This window comes from Barbus barbus (assembly GCF_936440315.1).
Source record: "Barbus barbus genome assembly, chromosome: 32".
Taxonomy (NCBI): Eukaryota; Metazoa; Chordata; class Actinopteri; order Cypriniformes; family Cyprinidae; genus Barbus; species Barbus barbus.
Genome location: NC_136760.1, coordinates 19,514,740 through 19,535,897, shown reverse-complemented (window position 1 = coordinate 19,535,897; position 21,158 = coordinate 19,514,740). Strand labels below are relative to the sequence as shown.

The 21,158-nt window shown below is 37.4% G+C and overlaps 1 protein-coding gene across 1 annotated transcript in view; it reads left to right on the top strand.

Moving 5' to 3' along the window:
• The window catches only part of LOC306852580 (attractin-like protein 1), an 89,518-nt gene that overhangs the window by 16,246 nt on the left and 52,114 nt on the right, over positions 1-21,158 (top strand). The window contains exons 8-20 of the mRNA XM_079389527.1: positions 317-572; positions 1,433-1,616; positions 1,706-1,860; positions 2,587-2,671; positions 2,755-2,966; positions 4,653-4,771; positions 4,882-5,014; positions 5,906-6,093; positions 7,794-8,007; positions 8,105-8,293; positions 11,373-11,591; positions 12,906-13,043; positions 15,244-15,337. Of these exons, the coding sequence (XP_079245653.1) occupies positions 317-572; positions 1,433-1,616; positions 1,706-1,860; positions 2,587-2,671; positions 2,755-2,966; positions 4,653-4,771; positions 4,882-5,014; positions 5,906-6,093; positions 7,794-8,007; positions 8,105-8,293; positions 11,373-11,591; positions 12,906-13,043; positions 15,244-15,337 (2,186 nt within the window). The remainder of the gene's footprint in view (positions 1-316; positions 573-1,432; positions 1,617-1,705; positions 1,861-2,586; positions 2,672-2,754; positions 2,967-4,652; positions 4,772-4,881; positions 5,015-5,905; positions 6,094-7,793; positions 8,008-8,104; positions 8,294-11,372; positions 11,592-12,905; positions 13,044-15,243; positions 15,338-21,158) is intronic.

Here is a 21,158-nt window from a genome sequence, read left to right as displayed (position 1 = left end):
AGAATGCATTAAATTGATCAAAAATAACAGTGAACACATTCATAATATGTGTGGTTGATTGCATTGTCTCATTATCTTACTGTGTCTGTGTTCTTTAATGTGTGCATTGTCAGTAGATCAACTGCAGAACTTTCCACTCCCATCTGTGCTTTTATGGTATTGCGCCCTCATGCTAATTTGCCTTGTTTTTGTAAATCTGGCCCTCAATCACATGCACTGGCATGTTGATTTTGGCAAACCTCAGTTTGGAATATTGATCAGTAGCTTACTAAGAAACCTTGTTGAAACGTTATTAAATCAGTTTTGTTTCTTTCAGAATGACATCTACATGTTTGGAGGCAAGTTGGAGATGGGTGCCAGTAACGTAACAGATGAACTGTGGGTGTTTAACATACCCAAAATGACGTGGTCGCAGAAGTCCCCCAGTGTGCCAGCCCACGGCCATGTCTATGCTGTGGAAGGCCACTCTGCCCATATAGTAGAGCTGGATAATGGTGATGTGGTGATGGTTGTCATCTTCGGCTACTCCTCCATCTACAGCTACATCAGCAATGTTCAGGAGTACAACATCAGTGAGTGACTGAGTAGTGTATTTGATTGGGATTGAAAAGTTCTGCAAGTACCCAAAAAATACAATTGTAGAATGTGTAATTTAAGTATTATATATTTAGCATTTATTAATATTTTGAAATGGTGCTAACTTTTATACTTTTAGTTTTCATTTTGATTATTAATTTTGTTTTTGTTATGTGTATTGTTTTATAATTTGTTTTTTATTTCTATTTCGCTTTAATTTTTTATATTTGGTACAATATTTGGTTTCCATTTAATATTTATATCTAATTTCTGCTTTATTTCAATATTTAATTAGTTAAATAAAACATTTAAAAATAGTTATATAAAAATTAAATAATAAAATGTTTTAATAGTTTGTTAACAGTAACAACACTGGTTGTACATTTTGTTGTCATTTAAAGACAATATGGACAACTTTTGAGAGCAGCTGTAAAACATGTAGATCTGCAGCAGTTGAAACGGATTTGATTTTTAATTTTACCCCAGTGGTCCAGTAGATGGAGCTGTGGTTCTTTGCAAAGAGCAGTGAGCAGATAATATATCCATAGGCTCTTTGTCTCTCAGGCTGAAGCTTTTGGATAATCTGTACCTTTTTTAATCCTGTTAAACCTGGATCAGGGCATAATCTTTATGTTCTCAAATGATCTTACAAGTGTTGGGAACTCATACCACAAACCAGATCTCATTGGGATGAGGTAACTCATTGTTATTCCACTCATTGTACTGAAACATCAAGTCAAATTCTCACAGACTGGTTATTATGGAGAGGCAAAGCAGGTTTTATAAATAAAGAAAATATTAAACTTATAGGTGCACTTTTTAATTTTAAAGTAAATGATTTCATTTCTGTGCACAGGGACGAACACATGGCTGGTGCCAGAGACCAGAGGAGCGATCGCTCAGGGTGGGTACGGCCACAGCAGTGTGTATGACAGCGGCAGCAAGAGTGTGTATGTCCACGGAGGCTACAAATCTCTTCCAGCAAACAAATATGGCCTGGTGGATGATCTTTACAGCTATGAGGTTCAGACCCGCACATGGTAAGAGCACACAGATGTATTCAAGACAGAAATTTTTTGTAAATTTGTTCATTTTAGAGGAACAGTTTGATGATGTTTGTGTGTTGCAGGACGATTCTTAGAGAAAGCAGTTACCCACGTTACCTGCATTCGTCTGTGCTGCTGGGAGGAACTCTGCTCATCTTTGGAGGAAATACACATAATGACACATCTCTTAGCAATGGAGCCAAGTGCTTCTCTGCTGACTTCCTCGCCTATGACATTGGTTTGTGGAGCGACTTTACTGCATGTTTGATATACACTACCATTAAAAAGTTTGAGGTCGGTAATATTTATTAAATGTTTTTGTAAAACATTTCTTATGCTCACCAAGGCTGCATTTATTTGGTGAAAACACAGTAAAAATAATGTTGTGAAATATTATTACAATTACTTTTTTCTATTTATACATAGTTGAATATGCAGTTTATTCCTGTGATGGAAAAGCTGCATTTTCAGCAGCCATTACTGCAGTCTTCAGTTATTAGTAGTATTATCAATGTGATTTATTTTTTGTCAGGATTCCTTGATTAGAAAGTTCAAAGTAACAGTGTTTATTTGAAATAGATTTGTTTTTTGTAATGTAAAAATCACTTTTGATCGGATTAATGCATCCTTGCTGAAAAAACTTATTGACCTCAAACTTTGGAAATGGTAATGTGCAGTTGTCAGCATTCCCACATTGAAAACCTAAAGAAATTTTAGAAAAAGACAGAAATTAATACAATCTAAAAAGTTATGGAAATTCCCTTAGGGAACATACATTTTTGCAGTTGTTATATCCAGTAAAATATTTATTTAGCTAAAAGTCGCATAGTTATGTCTGATTCCTTAGTAAATCACTTTTAAAAAGACTATTTTCAGTGAAATGGTTGAAACTGTACACAAGAAAAAGTCATTGAAATAATTTGGTCAAAATTGTTTTATTTTCTGTTTGACGTTTTTCTTATAGCGTGTGATGAGTGGAAGGTCCTTCCCAAACCAAACTTGCACAGAGACGTGAATCGCTTTGGACATACAGCAGTAACCAGTAATGGGTGAGAAATCTAAATGAACACACACACACACTCTCTCACAAAATGTTGTTTTATACTTAAACGTCTTCATCTTCTCTTTCTAGGTCCATGTATGTGTTTGGGGGTTTCTCCAGCGTCCTTCTGAATGACGTACTAATCTACAGGCCACCCAGCTGTGAGGCCTTCCTGGGGCAGGAGCGCTGCGAAGCCGCAGGTCCTGGTGTGCGCTGCGTTTGGAAAGGGGGCCGCTGCATGCCCTGGGAGCCCAGCTTTACTAACAGTGCTACACCTGTTCCTTTCTGCCCTGCTAAAGCTGGTAGGTATCTGGAAGAGGCTTAGAGACTCCCCTGCCACCCTCAGCTAAAACATTTTCCACCGTGCCCAAGCCAAGAAATCAGCCCTTCTTGTGTGTGCTGATCTAAGCCCTCGGGTTTGTCTGCTACATTGTGCACTGGCTGTGTTAATGAGAGAGTAATGGAGGGGGCACAAGCTGTTTGAAGCAGACACAGAGGAGAGTTTCCCACAGCCCTCCTTTGCTCTGCAGGATTGCCAGTCTGTTTGATCTTTTGCCACCTGTCAGAACACAACCAATCACACAAAACCAGCCAAAATTTAGTCTTTGAGAGCGAGTGTGTGGACCTCCAGCCAATGCAATATTTGGCTTCATTTCGTTTGATTTGAAATTCAAACCTGAGGTCTGGAGAGGTGCATGCTGGGATAATCCCTGGCAGCGCTGGCCTTGTTTATGGTGTGTGAGTGTTTCTGTGTTTTCTGCATCGCTGTTTGCCGCTGTTAAATCTCAAGTGCCACAGCAATTAAAAAAAAAAAAAAGTACCTGCAGTCTGAATTAAATGGTATGAAATAAAAAAAAGACTAGGTACTTTGAAATAATGCCAAAACGCATACAACATGATTATTGTAGCAAATAACAATTACTCTTATGATCCAGTTAATTTGATTAGGCTTGATTTGAATCATTCACTGAATAGTCAAAATTACATAAGGACTGTTTTGTTAGATTCAGTGTGGTGAAAATTAAATCAGTGTTATTACTGAATTGTGTAGTATTGTTGTTTTGGTTTTTCTTTTTATTTGTAAGTTAGTAAATAAATGAAATATTAATAGTATATATATATATATATATATATATATATATATATATATATATATATATATATATATATATATATATATATATATATATATATATATATATATATATATATATATATATATATATATATATATATATATATACACACGTGCGTGTGCGCGCGCGCACACACACATATTTTATATATATATTTATAAAAAACACATTGATGGTTTTCATCATTGATAATAGTAAGAAATGTTTCTGAATCACCAAATCAGCATATTAGAATGATTTCTGAAGTATTCGTCTATAAATATGTGTGTGAATAAATGCGCACGCGCACACACAACACACACACATTACACGTTATTACAATTCTGGTGAATGCACTTATTTAACTACACTTTATTATGTAATGATCCTTTTAGTAAGTTAATATTCAGTAATTGCTCTGAGTTCATTTCTGATGCCATAATTCATAGAATGATTCGAACTGAGGTTTACTGTAGATTAAGTAGCTGTGCAAGAAATGTTGCTGTGTTGTGTGTTAAATAGAGCTTTTTAAGACTAGGTAAGGGGAAACAAATGTAGTGAAGTAAGGACATGGAGACAATCGTTGTTATTGAATAAAGGATTGTCAAAAGAAAGGCATAGAACAGAGACCTCTTTTATTCTCTACATAAGTTACACTGTTTGAAGTCTTGCGATTAGAAGTAAATGGGGAATAGGTGTTTGAAGTGCTAAATGTTTCTCTTCTACTTTGGTTAAAGGTCTGATATGAGAATTGGCTGTGGAAGAGCTTAGATGTCTCTCCAGATTAATATATGCCTCACAACTGTTGGATGTTAATACTTAGGACTGCCATTTTTTTTTTTTCACTCTTCATCTCTGCCATCTCTGCTCTAGCCACGGTGGATGAGAGATGTTACCGCTTCTCAGACTGCACCAGCTGTACCGCCAACACTAATGGATGTCAGTGGTGCGACAGCAAGAAATGCATCTCAGCTCTCAGTAACTGCACTGCTGTAAGTTGGCCTTCAGAGGGCACCAGTGTTACACGACACTGTATGCACCAGTATTCCTGTTTGTGTTGATCTTTTTTCTTGTTTTTTTTTTTTTTTTTTTCTTTCACTAGACTGTGAAGAATTTCACCAAATGTCAAATCAGATACGAGCAGATTTGCAGTAAGATGGCCAACTGCAAGAGCTGCTCCCTCAACCTCAGCTGCCAATGGGATCCTCAACAACAGGAATGCCACACCCTTCCAGGTAAGAACGGCAGAGGATAAGAGAGAGATTTAATTTTGTGAACAGAGATATTTATGGCCATAAATGAGCTTGTCAAACAATTTTCACACATTAACAATGAACTTTAAACTGTTGCTTCTGGCCGAAATTCCAGTCTATAATCCATAATAACTCTTCCTCCAACTATTACGGTTATAGAAACTATTCCTATAGCATGCTGCTAAATTACTGATGTGATATAAAAATGTTGCACACATATATTTGGTAAATAGTGCATCGTAATTAGTTTGAATACACTCTGAATGCATCCGCCATCTTAGATTAAATTTTAATCAGTGAGCTTGCCACAGTGCATTCTAGGTTTGTATATGAGCCAAAAGAAGTTATCTTGCATTCTGCAACAGCCTTTGTGACGGGAGCGTGCCTATGTTACTTTAACATGTTGTCTAGACAGAAAGGTTACTAGTTTTTTTGGAACGGAGCCCTTGTTCAGCAGATTTAAACAGACACCCCCTATTTTTCCTCCCCTATCTCTGATTTGTAAATTACCTAAAGAGCTCGTTTAATTTGGGTTGTACATGAATTTGTGGGTGTCTGTGCTCTTTGCAAATTTTGACCTAAGAAACCTGGGATTCACAACACCTTTTGCCGCCTTTAAATTGTAAATTTGCTAAATGATTCCACCTGATTGTGCTTGGCATTTTCCACTGTGGAAATTTCTTTAACCGGCCACTTTGCTCAAATTAGCTATTGGCCCTTTTAGAGCTTCACTTGGTTCTGAAGAGTAATTTTCATTATGTTAAGAGCTCTCCTGCTGTCTCTGAAGAACAGCGATCAAACGAGAAATGGGAAAAAATATGAGGCTAGAGTTAAAAGCTCCTAATTCCTCTACATCTCATGACCTCTCTGTAGCCCAGCTGTGTGGAGACGGCTGGAGCAATGTTGGGGAGGCCTGTCTGCAGATCAACTCCAGCAGAGACAGCTATGACAATGCTCAGCACTACTGCAAGAACCTGGAGGGAAACATCGCCTCCCTTACCACAGCCAAGCAGGTGGACTTTGTGCTGGAGGAACTGCAGAAGTACCAGCAGAAGGGGAAGGTTTGTGTCTGCTCACATTTGCACTACTACTATTCTAAAATGTGGGAAATACTTCTTACTGGCAATGTCATCACAACTTCCACAAATCTACCAAAAATGTCAAGCAAAATAAGTTATCTTATATTTTAGCCTCTTCAAAGTAGCCAGCCTTTGCCTAGACTACAGCTCTGCACTCTTTGGTCATCATTATCTCAATCAATGTCCAACAGGAAGAATTTTTAAACCACATTTAAGGATTTTAAAATGTATGCTGGCCACTTTTTGGGTTGTTTTAAATGTCATCTCTGTAACCATTGTGATAATGTGGTACAAGGTAAAACATTCTAAGATGAAAATACGAATAAGGTTTACTCTATTAGACATTTTACTAATTGTCCAACTACCAATGTTATTTATAGACTAGAATGTCCTCAAATGCAAGGTGTTTTATGTTGGAAGAACAAAAAGACGATTACTGGACCGATGGCTGAACAAATATGCCATTAGGAGGGGGTCCAAAGTTGCCCTGACACACCAAGCCGACGCTCGACACCCGACGGCCAAGTAGGGTTTTTTTCTCGCGCACTGGTTCGCCAACTGAACAGCCAATCAGAATGATCAGATGGCCCGACTGACTGACATGTCGAATCGGCCAAAAACAAGCAGACGAGGACCAACTTCAACCGATGGCGCGGGACACACTGAGAAAACTTCGTCGGCCGACTGTCGGCTTGATGTGTACTGGGCTTTAGATTAAACCAGGATTAGGCCATAGTTCAATTAGGACATTGGAGTATTTTTTTATAAACATGCCTTATTAAAAACATTACTGGTGTGCATCTTGAGACAAAACAAAGGCACTGATATTTTGTGTGTTAGATATCAGGTGTGTTAGACTTGAAGCAGCGCTGCACAGAATGATCACTGTATGACATCAAGGTACAGCGAGAGCGAATTTAAAGCATAAGGATCTGTCTGCTCTCTCACGGCTGTCGCGGTATTTTGATGTCATACACTGATCATTCTGCGCAGATATCATCTGTGCCGAAACGAGTTGGAGAGTTTTTAGACTTTTTGAATGTAGCTATTTGATTATAAAGGCTTTTTAATTCACAAGAGTGCCGTGGTCATTCTGAAGTATTTTTTGATGGACTGTGATTAAAACCTAGACCAGAGAGCACCTTAACCCTACAGCACTAGGACCCTGAGATGCACTCTCTGTCATTGGATTTTGTTTAACCACAAGTCTTTTAATAAGTTTTTATTAATTGAAACATTAATTCAGTCAATTGTGTCCTGTGATATAATATTAATATATATAGCAATAATATGTATAATAAACTAACTTATTTTGGATAGAATTAATTGCAAGTAATCGATTTGACAGTACTAATTAAAATAGAAAACAGTTATATATTTTGTTACATATTATTGCTCGTTTTTTGTTGGTTTTGATTGCTTCTGTTGTCCTTATTTGTAAGTCGCTTTGGATAAGTGTCTGCTAAATGCCTTAATGTAAATATAACAAGTGTGTATACTGTGTACAATATATACACTTGATCAATTTTAAAACATTCTTGCTGGATGAAAATATTAATTCCTTAGAAAAATTGAATGGCAGTGTATACTCTCATTCTAATAATAATGATTGACGCACACTCGGTTCAAAATTTGTTTAGTTCCTAATTTTATTGTTGTGACTCATTGCGTTTATCCTGCAGAAAATGTCCCCATGGGTTGGCCTGAGGAAGATCAACGTGTCATACTGGGGCTGGGAGGACATGTCACCATTCACTAACACCTCTCTGCAGTGGCTGCCTGGTGAGCCCAATGACTCAGGCTTCTGTGCTTACCTGGAGAGAGCTCAGGTCTCTGGCCTCAGGGCAAATCCCTGCACCGCCAACACAGACGGACTCATCTGTGAGAAACCAGTCGGTGAGTTTCTGTTTCCGTTTTATTCTTCGTGAAAGCTTGGAAATAAGCCAATAAGATTCCCTTTTCAGTAATCTCATACATATTTCCTCATACATAGTGAGCCCGAACCAGAATGCCCGCCCGTGTAAGACGCCCTGCTCTCTGCGCACCTCTTGTGAGAACTGCACCAGCCAGGCCATGGAGTGCATGTGGTGTGGAAGCACCAAACGCTGCGTGGACTCAAATGCCTACGTCATCTCCTTTCCCTACGGCCAGTGTCTGGAGTGGCAGACAGGAGACTGCATGTGTGAGTGTCCTCCTTTACATATAGTGGCCATTACTGCTTATAATCTGCCCCAGGGAAAATCTGTGGTCTTTTTTTTACATATTCAGCACTGATTTTGAGGGGAAAATGGAGCTGAATATGAGCAGCGAATACCTTACTGTTATTGGTAGAAATATTTATTAAAAATGAACCTATTGAGGTGGTGGAGAATGTATAGAACTTGGTAACTTTGTACCATTCAGTTCAAGTTTTGCCATCACATAAATGTAATTTAAAATTTATTCAAATAGAAAACTGTTATTTTAAATAGTACTAGTATTTCAGTGTTTTTACTGTGTTTCTGAGCAAATTAATCCCCCCTTGGTGACCACAAAAATGTCTTACTGACCCCGAACCTTTGAAGTTTTTGTAGTATGTACAATTTTTAATAAGGATTAATTGTTATTTTTCTTTATCTGAATACTTTTGAACTCTGAAATGATTGTACATATAGTGGTGAGACATTGAAAATGAAACCTGAATTACAAGAACTGTTTTCTCCAGAAACCCCTTAACCCTATTTCTTGGAAGGGCTTCCCTTTTCAGTGATGAGAAAGTTGCTCTTCTGAGCCTTTCAGAGAAAGATGCAACCAATCAGTGCCTGTCAGCGTCCTGGCTTGTGTGGGTTCTTCATCTCTATCAGATCTGTTGTTTCATCCCATTAGCTGAACTGCTTGCCCTCTGATCCGCCTGTAATGTGCAATTAGTGTTTCAATTTGTCTGCCTAAGCGTTCGCTCTTCCCTCTTGGCCGTTCAAGAATGGATTCTTATGGCACACGTCAGCACACTAAGTGATAAAAACTTTAAGGAAACTACATAATTTGGCATAAACGTTCTTTAGGGAACATTAAAAAGAGGTCTTGACATCCCTCAAATACCTTAATGTTCCTGATTTTTCACTTTACATTCACATTTACATTCGGTTTGTTTGAAATGCAACTTGTTTTCTGACAATTTATTTGCTACACAGCTGTCTTATGCCATCTTTGTCCTTCAGACTAAAGGCTTTAAGTGCTCATAATGTCTTATTTCTCCCTATCAGACAGTGAGGTAAGCGTACAGCGGACACAGGGACACTCTCTGACTTAGTCTGTTTTTATGACAGGCCTAGACTTACTGATAGAACTTCCATTATGTTCAGTCTGATGGAAAATGAATTAAAAGCTCTCTGCCAGAAGGAGGTGGTACGATTCTGCAAATCTGTCTGGCTCAGGAAACCTTTGTCACCAAAATGTAGCTCTCTGTCCGAGTGATGTTACTTAATGTTTCAACTGCTCCGCCATAAGCCTCGGTCTATGTCAGTGCCATTTTAAAGATCTATTTCTGCTTCATGTTTTTTTTCTCATGTTTTTCTTCTTTTTCTCTTCAGGGTGCTTTGTCTCTGTCAGAGCATGCATGGATGAGTTTGACTCACACTTGTGAAGGTTTGCGTTTAGGTGGCAGTGATTTGCACTGGAATGTGGGGAGCTTGTATGTGTCGACCCCAATATTGTAACAGTCTGATAAATTCTTAAATCTGGTGGCTGCTGCCACGGCTTGGGTGAGCCTAAAGGTCATTTGTTTACAGTCAGTTTGTACCATGTCCGTATTACCGGAGATCAACAATTTGACTTGTTCCTCATCCTCGTCTCTCTCCACAGTTGCCTGTTGGCATGGCCACATTAGGTATCATAAATAACTGTTTTGGGTGCCAATGAACATGAAATGGCATTAGCATCTCATTTTAATTTCACATATATATATATATATATATATATATATATATATATATATATATATATATATATATATATGTGTGTATATATGTATGTGTGTATGTGAATATGAATGAGTAAAATTGTGTATTTAATGAGCAGGAAAAAAGCAGGATGGGAGTTATGGGTTAAAGGGATAGTACACCCAAAAATGAAAACGTTTTTTCAAATAATTAAAATAGTTTTATATTAAGAATTTTAAACTAATAACTTCAAAACATACAAGCAAGTAGCAAATAATAAAGAGGAGGATAGAAACATATAACAAACAAAGAGTGTTTTCAGTATTTAAGATGTGAACGTTTTCCATTCAAGAACTGTGAGTGATTTTTCTTCATCTTTACTGTTGCTTTTGAAATATTAGAAGTAATGTGGTTTGTCCTGTCCGTTTAATCCCTTCAGACATGGGCCTAACTTGTCTGTGTTTATATTAATTTTGCGTCATAAAACCATTTTGAGACAAGTACATTAAACCACTTACATGGAGTGGCGCACAGCCGCATGCGCGAGCAGTACACAAACAAAGCGTGTGACAGCATTTGAAATTGAGTGGAAGTCCACTGCATAAATGATGACTTCGTAGAGCATTTGTAAGGAAAATACAGACGGACGAGACCGCACACTTCAAGTGTAACATCAAACAAAGCGTGCGTCTCTCACAGCGCATTAGTTTTTTTTTAAACAGTTTTAAAAGGTGATGCGTCAGTGACGTCTTTTAATTTGCGGGGTGCCAATAAATTCATGTCTGTCAAGTCATGGACTTTCACTATTTGAATCAACAGGGATGTATTTTTATTCTGAGAGTTGTCTCATCTGTTTTCTCCGCCTAACCCATCTAGACATCTCCTCACCCCTAAACAAAAGACTTTTTTTATTGCATGCAGAATCAAATCATATGGTGCTGTTGAAGATCTGTCAACTCCTGTAGCTGAGAATCCATGAACTCCTGCCAGCATAATGACTAACATTGTGCTTTTTTGCTGTTATTGCTGCCATCATGTTGACCCTGAACACACTTTGTGTGTAATGCTTGTTGTTGTGAGGTCTGAGATCCTAAGAGATGTGATTTGGCTGCCGGGGAGGTGGATCAAACCGAAAGAGGCTGACGCAGATGTGCTCTTTAGGGAGAGTGAACTTTCTGGTGGTATTTGAGAGCATATTACTCAGTCAGTGGAGTGATATGCCCAGTGAGAGCTTGAAAGTATCATTTTAAGTGTGTCTTTGTTGTTTCTCATTGTTTATTTCTTAGAATCTGCTGGCTTTTTTCTCTTCGGCTTCTCATCTCTCTCTCTTCTCTGTCATTGCAGCTCAGAACTGCTCTGGTTTGCGTACATGCGGTCTGTGTCTGGAGCAGCCTGACTGCGGCTGGTGTGGGGACCCTAGTAACACCGGCCGAGGGCAGTGCATGGAGGGTTCGTATCGCGGACCCATGAAGAGCCCCTCCAAACACAGCCAAGACATGGTGCTGGAGACAGGGCTCTGCCCAAAAGAGCGGGGCTTTGAGTGGGCCTTCATCCAGTGCCCTGGTGAGAACCACCCACGTTTTGACAATAACATGCACACTTGACCTTTTTAAGAGCAAATTTGTTCCACCAGGGGTTTTTAAAATGCAGGGCAGGGAACCCCTTGGGACATAAAGGGGTGCAATGTGATCTGCAAAAAACTAATAGAAAAAAAAATAACAATATATTTTTAGGGCTGTAAGAAACTAATAAAATGTTTAGTGTGACCAGTAAATAAGTGATAAATTTACTGTTTTTTTTTTTTTAGACAGAAATAGTGAGATTAATTGTTAATTTTTGACAGCTTTAGTTTTTAACAGCTATTAAAAAAAACAAACAATATTTTGGTATACACTAGTGTTGTCAAAATTATCGATATTTCGATAAATATCTGAACGGTACCAATATTAATTTCCCGAAGTATCGATACACCGATACTAGCCGAGCTGTCACTTTCACTTCTCTCCAAAGGCGCGTGGACAAGCACCACACGTGACCGCACTCGTCTCCTTCGCTCTGGTTAAATAGCAAAAGTGAAGTGAATAGAAAGATGACTGCTCTGGTTGTTAAAGAACACAGCAGGAGCGCTATCTGTTGGGATCTATGATCTCCGCGATGCAGAGAACGCGCACGGAATCGCGGAATCCAGTCATAAAAACAGAATTTACAGTTTAACGTGGAATGTCACGGAATTTGTTCAACTGTAATATGTATTATGTTTATTGTTCTTTAATTCTAACATTATAACATGAATTGCACTGAAACTGTTATACAGTTGAATTTATTTATACCATAGTCCCACAGACTTGCACTATTTGTGGTGTCATTTATATGCAAATTCATTCTCTGCCAGCTGGAGCCGCTGTTGGAGTGGTAGAGAGCGAGGTTTCCCCGGTAACGCTGTACACAAAGTAGAGCTCCGCTGCTTTATCAGACATAACATGCAAGATGAAATGAAAATGACATCCAAAATTTTCTGAAAACAGTCGGTTTCCATCAGAAATACAGTGGTATTAAAAACACCTGCACCGGGTTTCGATTTTGAAACGTGCAGTGCTCAACCAAGCGTTCTCCCCACCCACCAACCATTCGAATTTCCATAGGCGGGATTTATTTTTGTGATGTCACAAATACAGGAAAACAACTTTGTAGTCCAAACGAGCTGTTCGTTGTAGTTTTTGAAAAGGGAAATTTAGAAATTTGTAACTCTGTAGATCTTTTTATGCCAAAACATACACTCCACACACTGACTAAAATTCAAAAAGTGAAAAAGTATAATAGGACCCCTTTAAGATTTGCAAAAAATCCAATCTCAGAGTTGTTCCTTTTATTTCCCAGCATGCCAGTGCAATGGCCACAGCACGTGTGTGAACGGCAGCGTGTGCGAGCAGTGTCGTAACCTCACCACCGGCCTTCACTGCGAAACATGCTTGCCCGGATACCATGGAGACCCAACCAATGGCGGAAAGTGCCAAGGTGAGAATATTTGCACCTGCTACTAACTGGGCATTTGATACACCATTTGGTTTAGTAATGGAGAAAAGAGCACATTGGGAAATTAATGTTGAGGTCAAAGAGGTGGTTGTATTGCCAGAGGTGAGGGGCAAGATCACACAGACATGCGCTCACATTTTTTCTCTTTTGCCCTGGAGATGTCGGTTTATAGCTTTTGCCTATGATTCTAGGAGAAACAGGATATGCTGTCACAGGCCATTATGCTCACAGCTATGAGACAACACCCCCACCAGGACTTTAACACTAAGAGCTAGCCATCACAAAACATGTGCTAGTTTAAACTTTCTAAATGTATGGTCCTAAGCAGTCTTATGTTTTATTTACAGCATATTTTTGAATGTTAATGGATTTGTTGTGGTCGTCAATGTTTTTGTGAAATTTTGCCCAAGGCCTCCTTTAGACCTTCAGAATGATATATATAGTTTAAGATTAACTTTGTCCCGCTTCATTTAATCGATTCGTAAACAATGACGCATGCAAACAAAGCGCGTTCAGTGTGCTGGCGTCCTGGTGCTAGTTAACAGGTTAATGCTTGATGGGTAGTCAGTTCTGAAACTGCGCCCTGCAAACATTAGACACTATCATATTTCCCGTATTCTAGAGAAATATGATATTCATATTCCTTCTTAAAAGCAGACCAGCTCACAAAAGGCATTCATATGCACATCAGCACAGACCTTTGATATACGACCTACAGGATTCTGGGATTTAGAGACAGTGTAGAATTGGTCCTATACATGCTGTCATGTATGTTTAGCATGGCAGACAAAAGCCTGTCAGAGCCCAATGAACTGTTAGTGCAATGTGAAGTGTGTGTAGAATTAAAGTTTATTTTAGAAATAATTATAGTCCACTCTCAAAAAATGGCAGAAATGGATTTCAGTACAGATAAAAGACTGTGGCACTTAAAGCTAGTGTTTTTGTCTGTGGCAAAATTATTTTGTGTTTTGCAGAGTTTCAGAGCTGGTGATCTTGAAGTGAGTCATATAATAAGTAGTGAAATTTTCCTCGTGCTTTGAAATGACAGTTAATTGAAACTCAAAACTATCTCCCATGTCCAAAAAGACCGATTTCATCCAAAATTTAATCCAGATTCCACAAAAACACAACAATTCCCACATCAATGGCAGTAATGCCAATATAGATTTCAGCAACTTGTGTTTTATATGACCACCTTGTTATACAGTGTTTGTATATACAGTATTATTCACAAGTTCAGGGTCATATGTTTTTTTTTTTTTTTTTTTTTTTTACTTTAATGCAGCAAGGATGCATTAAATTGGTCAAAATAAACAGTAAAGACATTAAAATAAAAACAAAAATTTAAATGTCTTCTAAAAAGACTTCTTTCAAAACCATTAAAATATATTACTAACCCCAAACTTTTGAACGGTAGTCTATATTATAAAATAGAAATACAAAAGTGTTATTTATATAATATATAGTTATTTATACAATATATAAAATAAGTAATTGAAATGTGTAGATCTGTGAAATATATACACATGCTATTTCAAATTATTTTATTTAAAATTTTTGTAATTTATAGTGCTAAATTAATGTTTTAGTTTCTACTTGGTCAGGTATATGTATTTTTATTTTATTTATTTATTTATTTATTTTTGTGCACAGAAATATGAAAATTTACCCTTATGTTTGTTCATTGACCTCTGTGGTTAAGGTTTGTAATTTATTTTGATTTCCATCATTGATGTTGCCTAAGGACAGTAACATGATGTTTTCTTTTCATGTAGTGCAGCCAAACTCACTTCTCTGTGAACAAATTTGAGAACAGAGAGGGACCACCTATGAGCTGAGCTCACTGTTTTTTTTCAGCTTGTTTGACCATCTTTGAGTCAATTAAGTCATTTGTATTTGTTTTTATCGTTAATATTATATGGAGTCAGAAGTTTCCCAGAATTGCTCTGTTATAGAAATAAATAAGACCTCATTCATTATTGAAATCAACCCATTTTCTTTAAATTGCAGCGTGTTTCATAATTAAATGATGTTTAAGCTAAGATCAGTCTCGTACTTTTGTGTTTGTTTTCTCTCAATGTTTTTCTCTCTTTCCTTCCCCATTCTGTTAATCTTTATATATCTCTATATATTTCTCATCCTCTCATTTTTGTCTGGTTCCCTCTCACTTTTTCTTTTTCAGCTTGTAAATGTAATGGCCATGCCAACGTGTGCCAGGTCCTGACGGGCAAATGCTTTTGCACCACCAAGGGTATCAAAGGCGACCAATGCCAGCTGTAAGTACCTATGCTGCATGCAATAATTTACTTATATAAATAAATACATGCCAAGATTTTCCTTTTTTAATATTTGTATAATAAATGCTTTAATATAGAAATGCATTCATATACTTGTTCAATAATTAAGTTATAATTTTGTTTCTTTACCCCAATTGAGGTTGTCCTTGAATCTTTCCCAAGTATAGTTAATACTTCCACACCCCTTTAATCATTAAGTCCCTTGCATTCCATTTAGCTTGACTCTGTGTCCTCACAATTTTGGCTAAAGCTGACCTGCAGACGCAGCATATTTTGTCTGCATGTGTGCACACACTTTAATAGCACTAATGGAGGTGGAAGTGAGGTGTGGGAGTGTACTGGCGTGTGTTTGTGACTATTAGAGAGACCAATCCTCTTTGAGAATAATGAAACTCAAGTGTTTCACTCACTGAATTATGTGCATGCAGAAATTCTATAGAGTAGTTTGACCAGTCATGCTTATTTAGGAGACGTGGGTGTGAACTGAATTTCCCACTCAGATGCTTCAGTCACAGAAACAGAAGCTTGTGTGCGGCTTGAAATCCGGGCTGCTGTGTTGCATTCAGAGCTACAGCAGAGGATGGTGGCGCCTTTTGTTGTGCTCTTTTTAGAGCAGATGCTTTGTTATAGGCTGACGTGTAACTCTGGGATATGAAGAGGTGTGCAGCTCATGGAAGGTCTTACTTGATGTTTTAACAGGGTTTTATGGCAGGAAACGGGAAGCTGTGTCCTTTGTCCCTACAGGTTTCTTTTCACATTGTATTTTTTGGCACCACAGCACAACATAGTGACAGCTGTACACCGTAGTACTGTAATGACTCAGGAGGAAAAAGAAAGCCTTGTGCACTTCATTTCCCCCCCGTGCTTTACTGGTTCCATTGTTAATACTGTAACTGAATTGCGTTCGGTTTTGTTTACGTTAATGTTTCTTGCACAATGTTTCTTCAATACAAAAATACTCTGGCAGTATATTATGCCCTACAACATCACAATTAAATCTACTATGCAAAAACACATGTAATATGTCCAGTATAGTTCAATTCCCAAACAACTGACTCTTGTGAACTGGTTCTTTTCAAAAGTGTGACAAAGATATTCCAATTCCAGAAAAGGGTTACTTTAATGAGTTCAGTCTTATTAGTCAATCAGAAACATGGACTATCACCAGTGTATTTTGATTCCTGAACAATTGACTCTTACGAGTAGTTCTCTTTAGTGAATCAAAAGAGTTTGACCAGTGTAGTCCAATTTCTGAATAAGCAGCTCTTATGAGTCTGTTCTTTTTAGAAAATCTAAATCATAGAATGTGACCAGTGTACATTTGACAGTTCTGAACAAGTGACTCTTATGAATTGGCTCTTTTTAGTGAATCAAAAACCTAGTGTGTGTCTAGTGTAGTCTAATTACTGAACAAGAAAAAAACAAGAGTGTATTAATTTATTTTTTATAGAGTGTGACCTGTGTAGTTTTGATTCCTAAACAAGTGACTCTTATTATTATTTTTTTAGTGAATCAAATTCACACAACTGTGTTGCTTGACTTATGAATAAATGACGGTTATGAGCACCAAACGAATGAAGTGAACACTGATCAAATGAACTATGCATTTCATCAAACTCAAGAAAACATCTTTTAACCCAGCATTCTGCTGTCTGGTATCTAAGGTGTTGGTGTAAGCTTCACTTTCATTGTGTGTGTGCATACTGGTAGATGCTTGTTTTTAATTGTGTGTAACCCAATCAGGCCAAGCCAGGTCCATTGATGTATTCAAGTGTGTCTTCATCACAAGGACAAATGAGTGCACAGGCTGCAGTCGAGACGGCCGTTACCGCTTCCTGTTTATTCCTCTCCTTCTCAGTCTGTTCTCTCTCTCCTTCATTACTCAGAGCGGACAGATGCCATTACCCATCCTACATAACGAGGTCCGTAATGAAGCACCGGGACCATTTTTGTCACGCACAAATACTATCACACTCAAAATGGTTGATTAAAGACCTGATGTACTGCAGTGATCGCTTGCCGACCCCCTTTTAGTGCGCTGACATTGTGAAAGAGCAATTCAAAGTTTCCTTTCACAGTCCTGATCGGGACTTCAGAGCATCGCGTCATTCTCCTTTGCTATCAGATGACAGCTCAACGAGAGCTATTTGAAAAGATACACATGATTAAAGAAAGAAAATTGATGCAATTCGAAGCAAAAGCATGCTTGATTACTGTAGAGTCCATCATCATCACCATGGAGTGTCATGGATTGTGTTGTGTGTGTTGCGGCACTCCAGGTGTGACCCAAATGGGGATCAAATTATGGCACTACAGAGAGAGAGTGCATTAAAGCATGCACAGCGTGTAGGTGTGCTCTCACTGGAGATTAAATTAAGATACTGAGAGTAAGAGTGCATTATGTTTCACTGCCCTCATGGAGTACATTGTGTGTATGTGGGCATGAACGTTGGAAACCTCTCCTTCTGATTTGCAGTGTATGGGTGAAAGAGAATAGTCATTTCTGAAATGTCATCCAGATTAAAGGCTAGGGGACTGATATGCAGAGGTTTTAAAATGCCTGTGGTGCAGTTTGTCCTGTGTCCTCTGTACCGTGGTAAAAGTGTACTCTACCTTGTCCTCTCATATTTATCACCAACTCTCAGAAAAAAAAAAAAAAAAGAATGCTTCAGCTCCTTATGAAAAAGGTGGATCCCTCCAAGCTAAGGGCAAATATATTTACAGTATGAGACGGAGGTCTGTGTATATTTGGCTGTGAGAATGGTACACTTTAGAAGGTACACTGTAGAAGGTTTTATTTATTTATTTGTTTATTTTTTCATTATTTTACTATCACATGGCTGGCATCATAAATCAAAATTGCTCCCAAGTAAATAAACAGCTAAACAAGCAAATCATAAGTATGAAAGCCCATTTCAGCCAAAAAAATGCTTTGGTAAATAAAATGATAGATTGAAAATTAAAATAAAATTATAATATAAAATGTCATAATTATGATAAAAAAGTCAAAATTATGGCATACTAAGTCTTATTAATTATGCGATTTAAAAAAAAAAAAATCTAATTAAAGGAACACCACTTTTTTTGAAATAGGCTCATTTTCCAACTCCCCTAGAGTTAAACAGTTGAGTTTTACCGTTTTTGAATCCATTCAGCTAATCTCTGGGTCTGGCGGTAGCACTTTTAGCTTAGCTTAGCATAGATCAGAGGTCTGCAACCTTCAAAGTCAAAAGAGCCATTTTGGCCCCTTTCCTACCAAATAAAATTCATGTGGAGCCACAAAATATTTGATGCCCAAATAAAGATAACATGGCATATAGCTAAAGTTTTATATTCAGTTATGTTACAGGGCAGAGGAGTTGCATTCATTTCAGAAGTGAGGGGGACAGAAATGTCAAATGTAGTAATAATAATAATAATAATAATAATAATAATAATAATAATTATTATTATATTTATGTATGCATAATTGACAAAAAAATTATCTTACTTTTAATTAGCTAAGAAATAAAATGCACTGCTGGACAATAACCAATAATTTGTCTTCTATAATATTTTTGATAAAATATTTTACTGATGACAATTTTATGGTTATGATTGTACAATCAGTATATATACTACAAACACTTTTTTTCATTTTTATCACAGAATAAGGCAGAAAATATATGTGACCCTGGACCACAAAACCAGTCTTAAGTCGCTGGGGTATATTTGTAGCAATAGCCAAAAATACACTGTATGGGTCAAAATGATCGATTTTTCTTTTATGCCAAAAATCATTAGGATATTAATAAGTAAAGATCACGTACATGAAGATATTTTGTAACGTAAATATATCAAAACTTCATTTTTGATTAGTAATATGCATTGCCAAGAACTTTATTTGGACAACTTTAAAGGCAATTTTCTCAATATTTTGATTACTTTTTTTGCACCCTCAGATTGTCAAATAGTTGTATCTCACCCAAATATTGTCAGATCCTAACAAAAGCTTATTTATTCAGCTTTCATATGATGTATAAACCACAATTTTGAAAACATTGACACTTAAGACTGGTTTTGTGGTCCAGGGTCACACATTTTATAGCTTGTGTACTGTAATGAATGTTTTCAATTACCACTGTATCATTCATATTTATTACCTGGAGAAGACTTGAAAAACACACAAACCATATCTTCACGTTTCATCAGTTAAGTTGTATGCTTGTTATTCAGCTTAGCTACAGCGATAGCGGGATGCCTGTTAAGTTACTACTACGAAAGACTACAGAGCACCCAAGGAAATTTGCTGCTAGGGACTACTTTCAGGCACTGCGTAATATCATTGCGCCTGCTGCACCCATGGTACGGCAGCAAAGTTCCTTGATTATTACGCCGGAATGAGAGTATAGTTCCTAGCCATATCGGCCTAGAAAATCGTAACTTTTCATTTTCTGTCGGTCTTAGTGCACGATGTAACTACAGAAGCATCAAGCTTTAAATAGGAAATTTATCGAAACTCTTTGGTCATTTTGGAGCGAGATGCTAATGGTCTAATCAGATTCAATGATCTATGCTAAGCTAAGCTAAAATTGCTACCGCCAGACTCAGAGATCGGCTGATTGGATTCAAAAACGGTAAAACTCAACTGTTTAACTCTAGGGGAGTTGTAAAATGAGTGGAGTGTTCCTTAAATATAAAACATCTGCCAGAGACAAAACAACATAACTGACATAAGTTGAAATCATAAGATAAAAAGTTATCACAAAATTAAAAACGTGGCTTATCATAATTAAGTTGCAATTTTGAGATGCTGAGTCGTAATTGTAGGATAAAAAATCATTAAAACCTTTTAATTGACATTTTGTCATAATTATGGGTTTTTATATGGTAATTAAAACTTATGTGCTTAATTGTTGTATATCATAATTGATTTACCAAAACACTTAGTAAAAAGCACAAAGGATTTGTTTGTGAATCGGATTGATTGTTTTTGCATGTAACTTGTGAGGACAACTCAATAGTATTTGTTTTTTAACTTTAGAAATATTTTTTTTATTTCATGCATATTCTATTGCATCACATTCAATACAAACCCTAAAGCCATATTTGGCTAGACTGCACAATAGTAATGCATTTGCATACTTACATAAAGTAGTTTTCTGGCCATAATGCATGTGAACTGGGAGCATTGTTTTAGATTAGCTCCAGAGTAACCAGTCCGGAGCCCGGCATTCTGCATTAAGACAGTAACATCGCTTCATTTACTTGTTAAAAGTGGCTTTAATGATTAATCGCATTTGCACTTCAGATATGCTTACAGGACAATGGCGTGAATCGAAAGTGAATTCCCTCTGTAGAAACTAAGTGGCGAGATTGCTGTGAGGAGAGGGAGTGAGCGAGTTGTGCTCTCAAATGAATGCAGACACTAATTGGACCGTCAGTTCCTGGCTCAGAAGAGCAACAGGATGTGTAATCTGCTTAGGCTGGTGAAGAGCTGGGCCGCCAGCGCTGTGTTAATTGTTTAGCGTGTTTGAGATTGAGGTAGAGGAAGCTTTGGGCTGTCTCCTGGCGCTCTCTAATGAAGCTGAGGAAATAAAGGACCCCGGCAACAGAGTGGAATTACATAATCTGCCTTAGTATGGAAAGGGACAAAGATGCCGCATGCACCACACAAATTCAAACATTTTGTGATACAAATACATAAAGGCTTTCTCTGTTAATTTACTACTGTTATTTTTTTAGTTAAAGAGGTTAAAAATAAATGTTAAAAAATGGTTATAATGTATAAATGGTAGCAGTATGCAGATATGGTACAAAC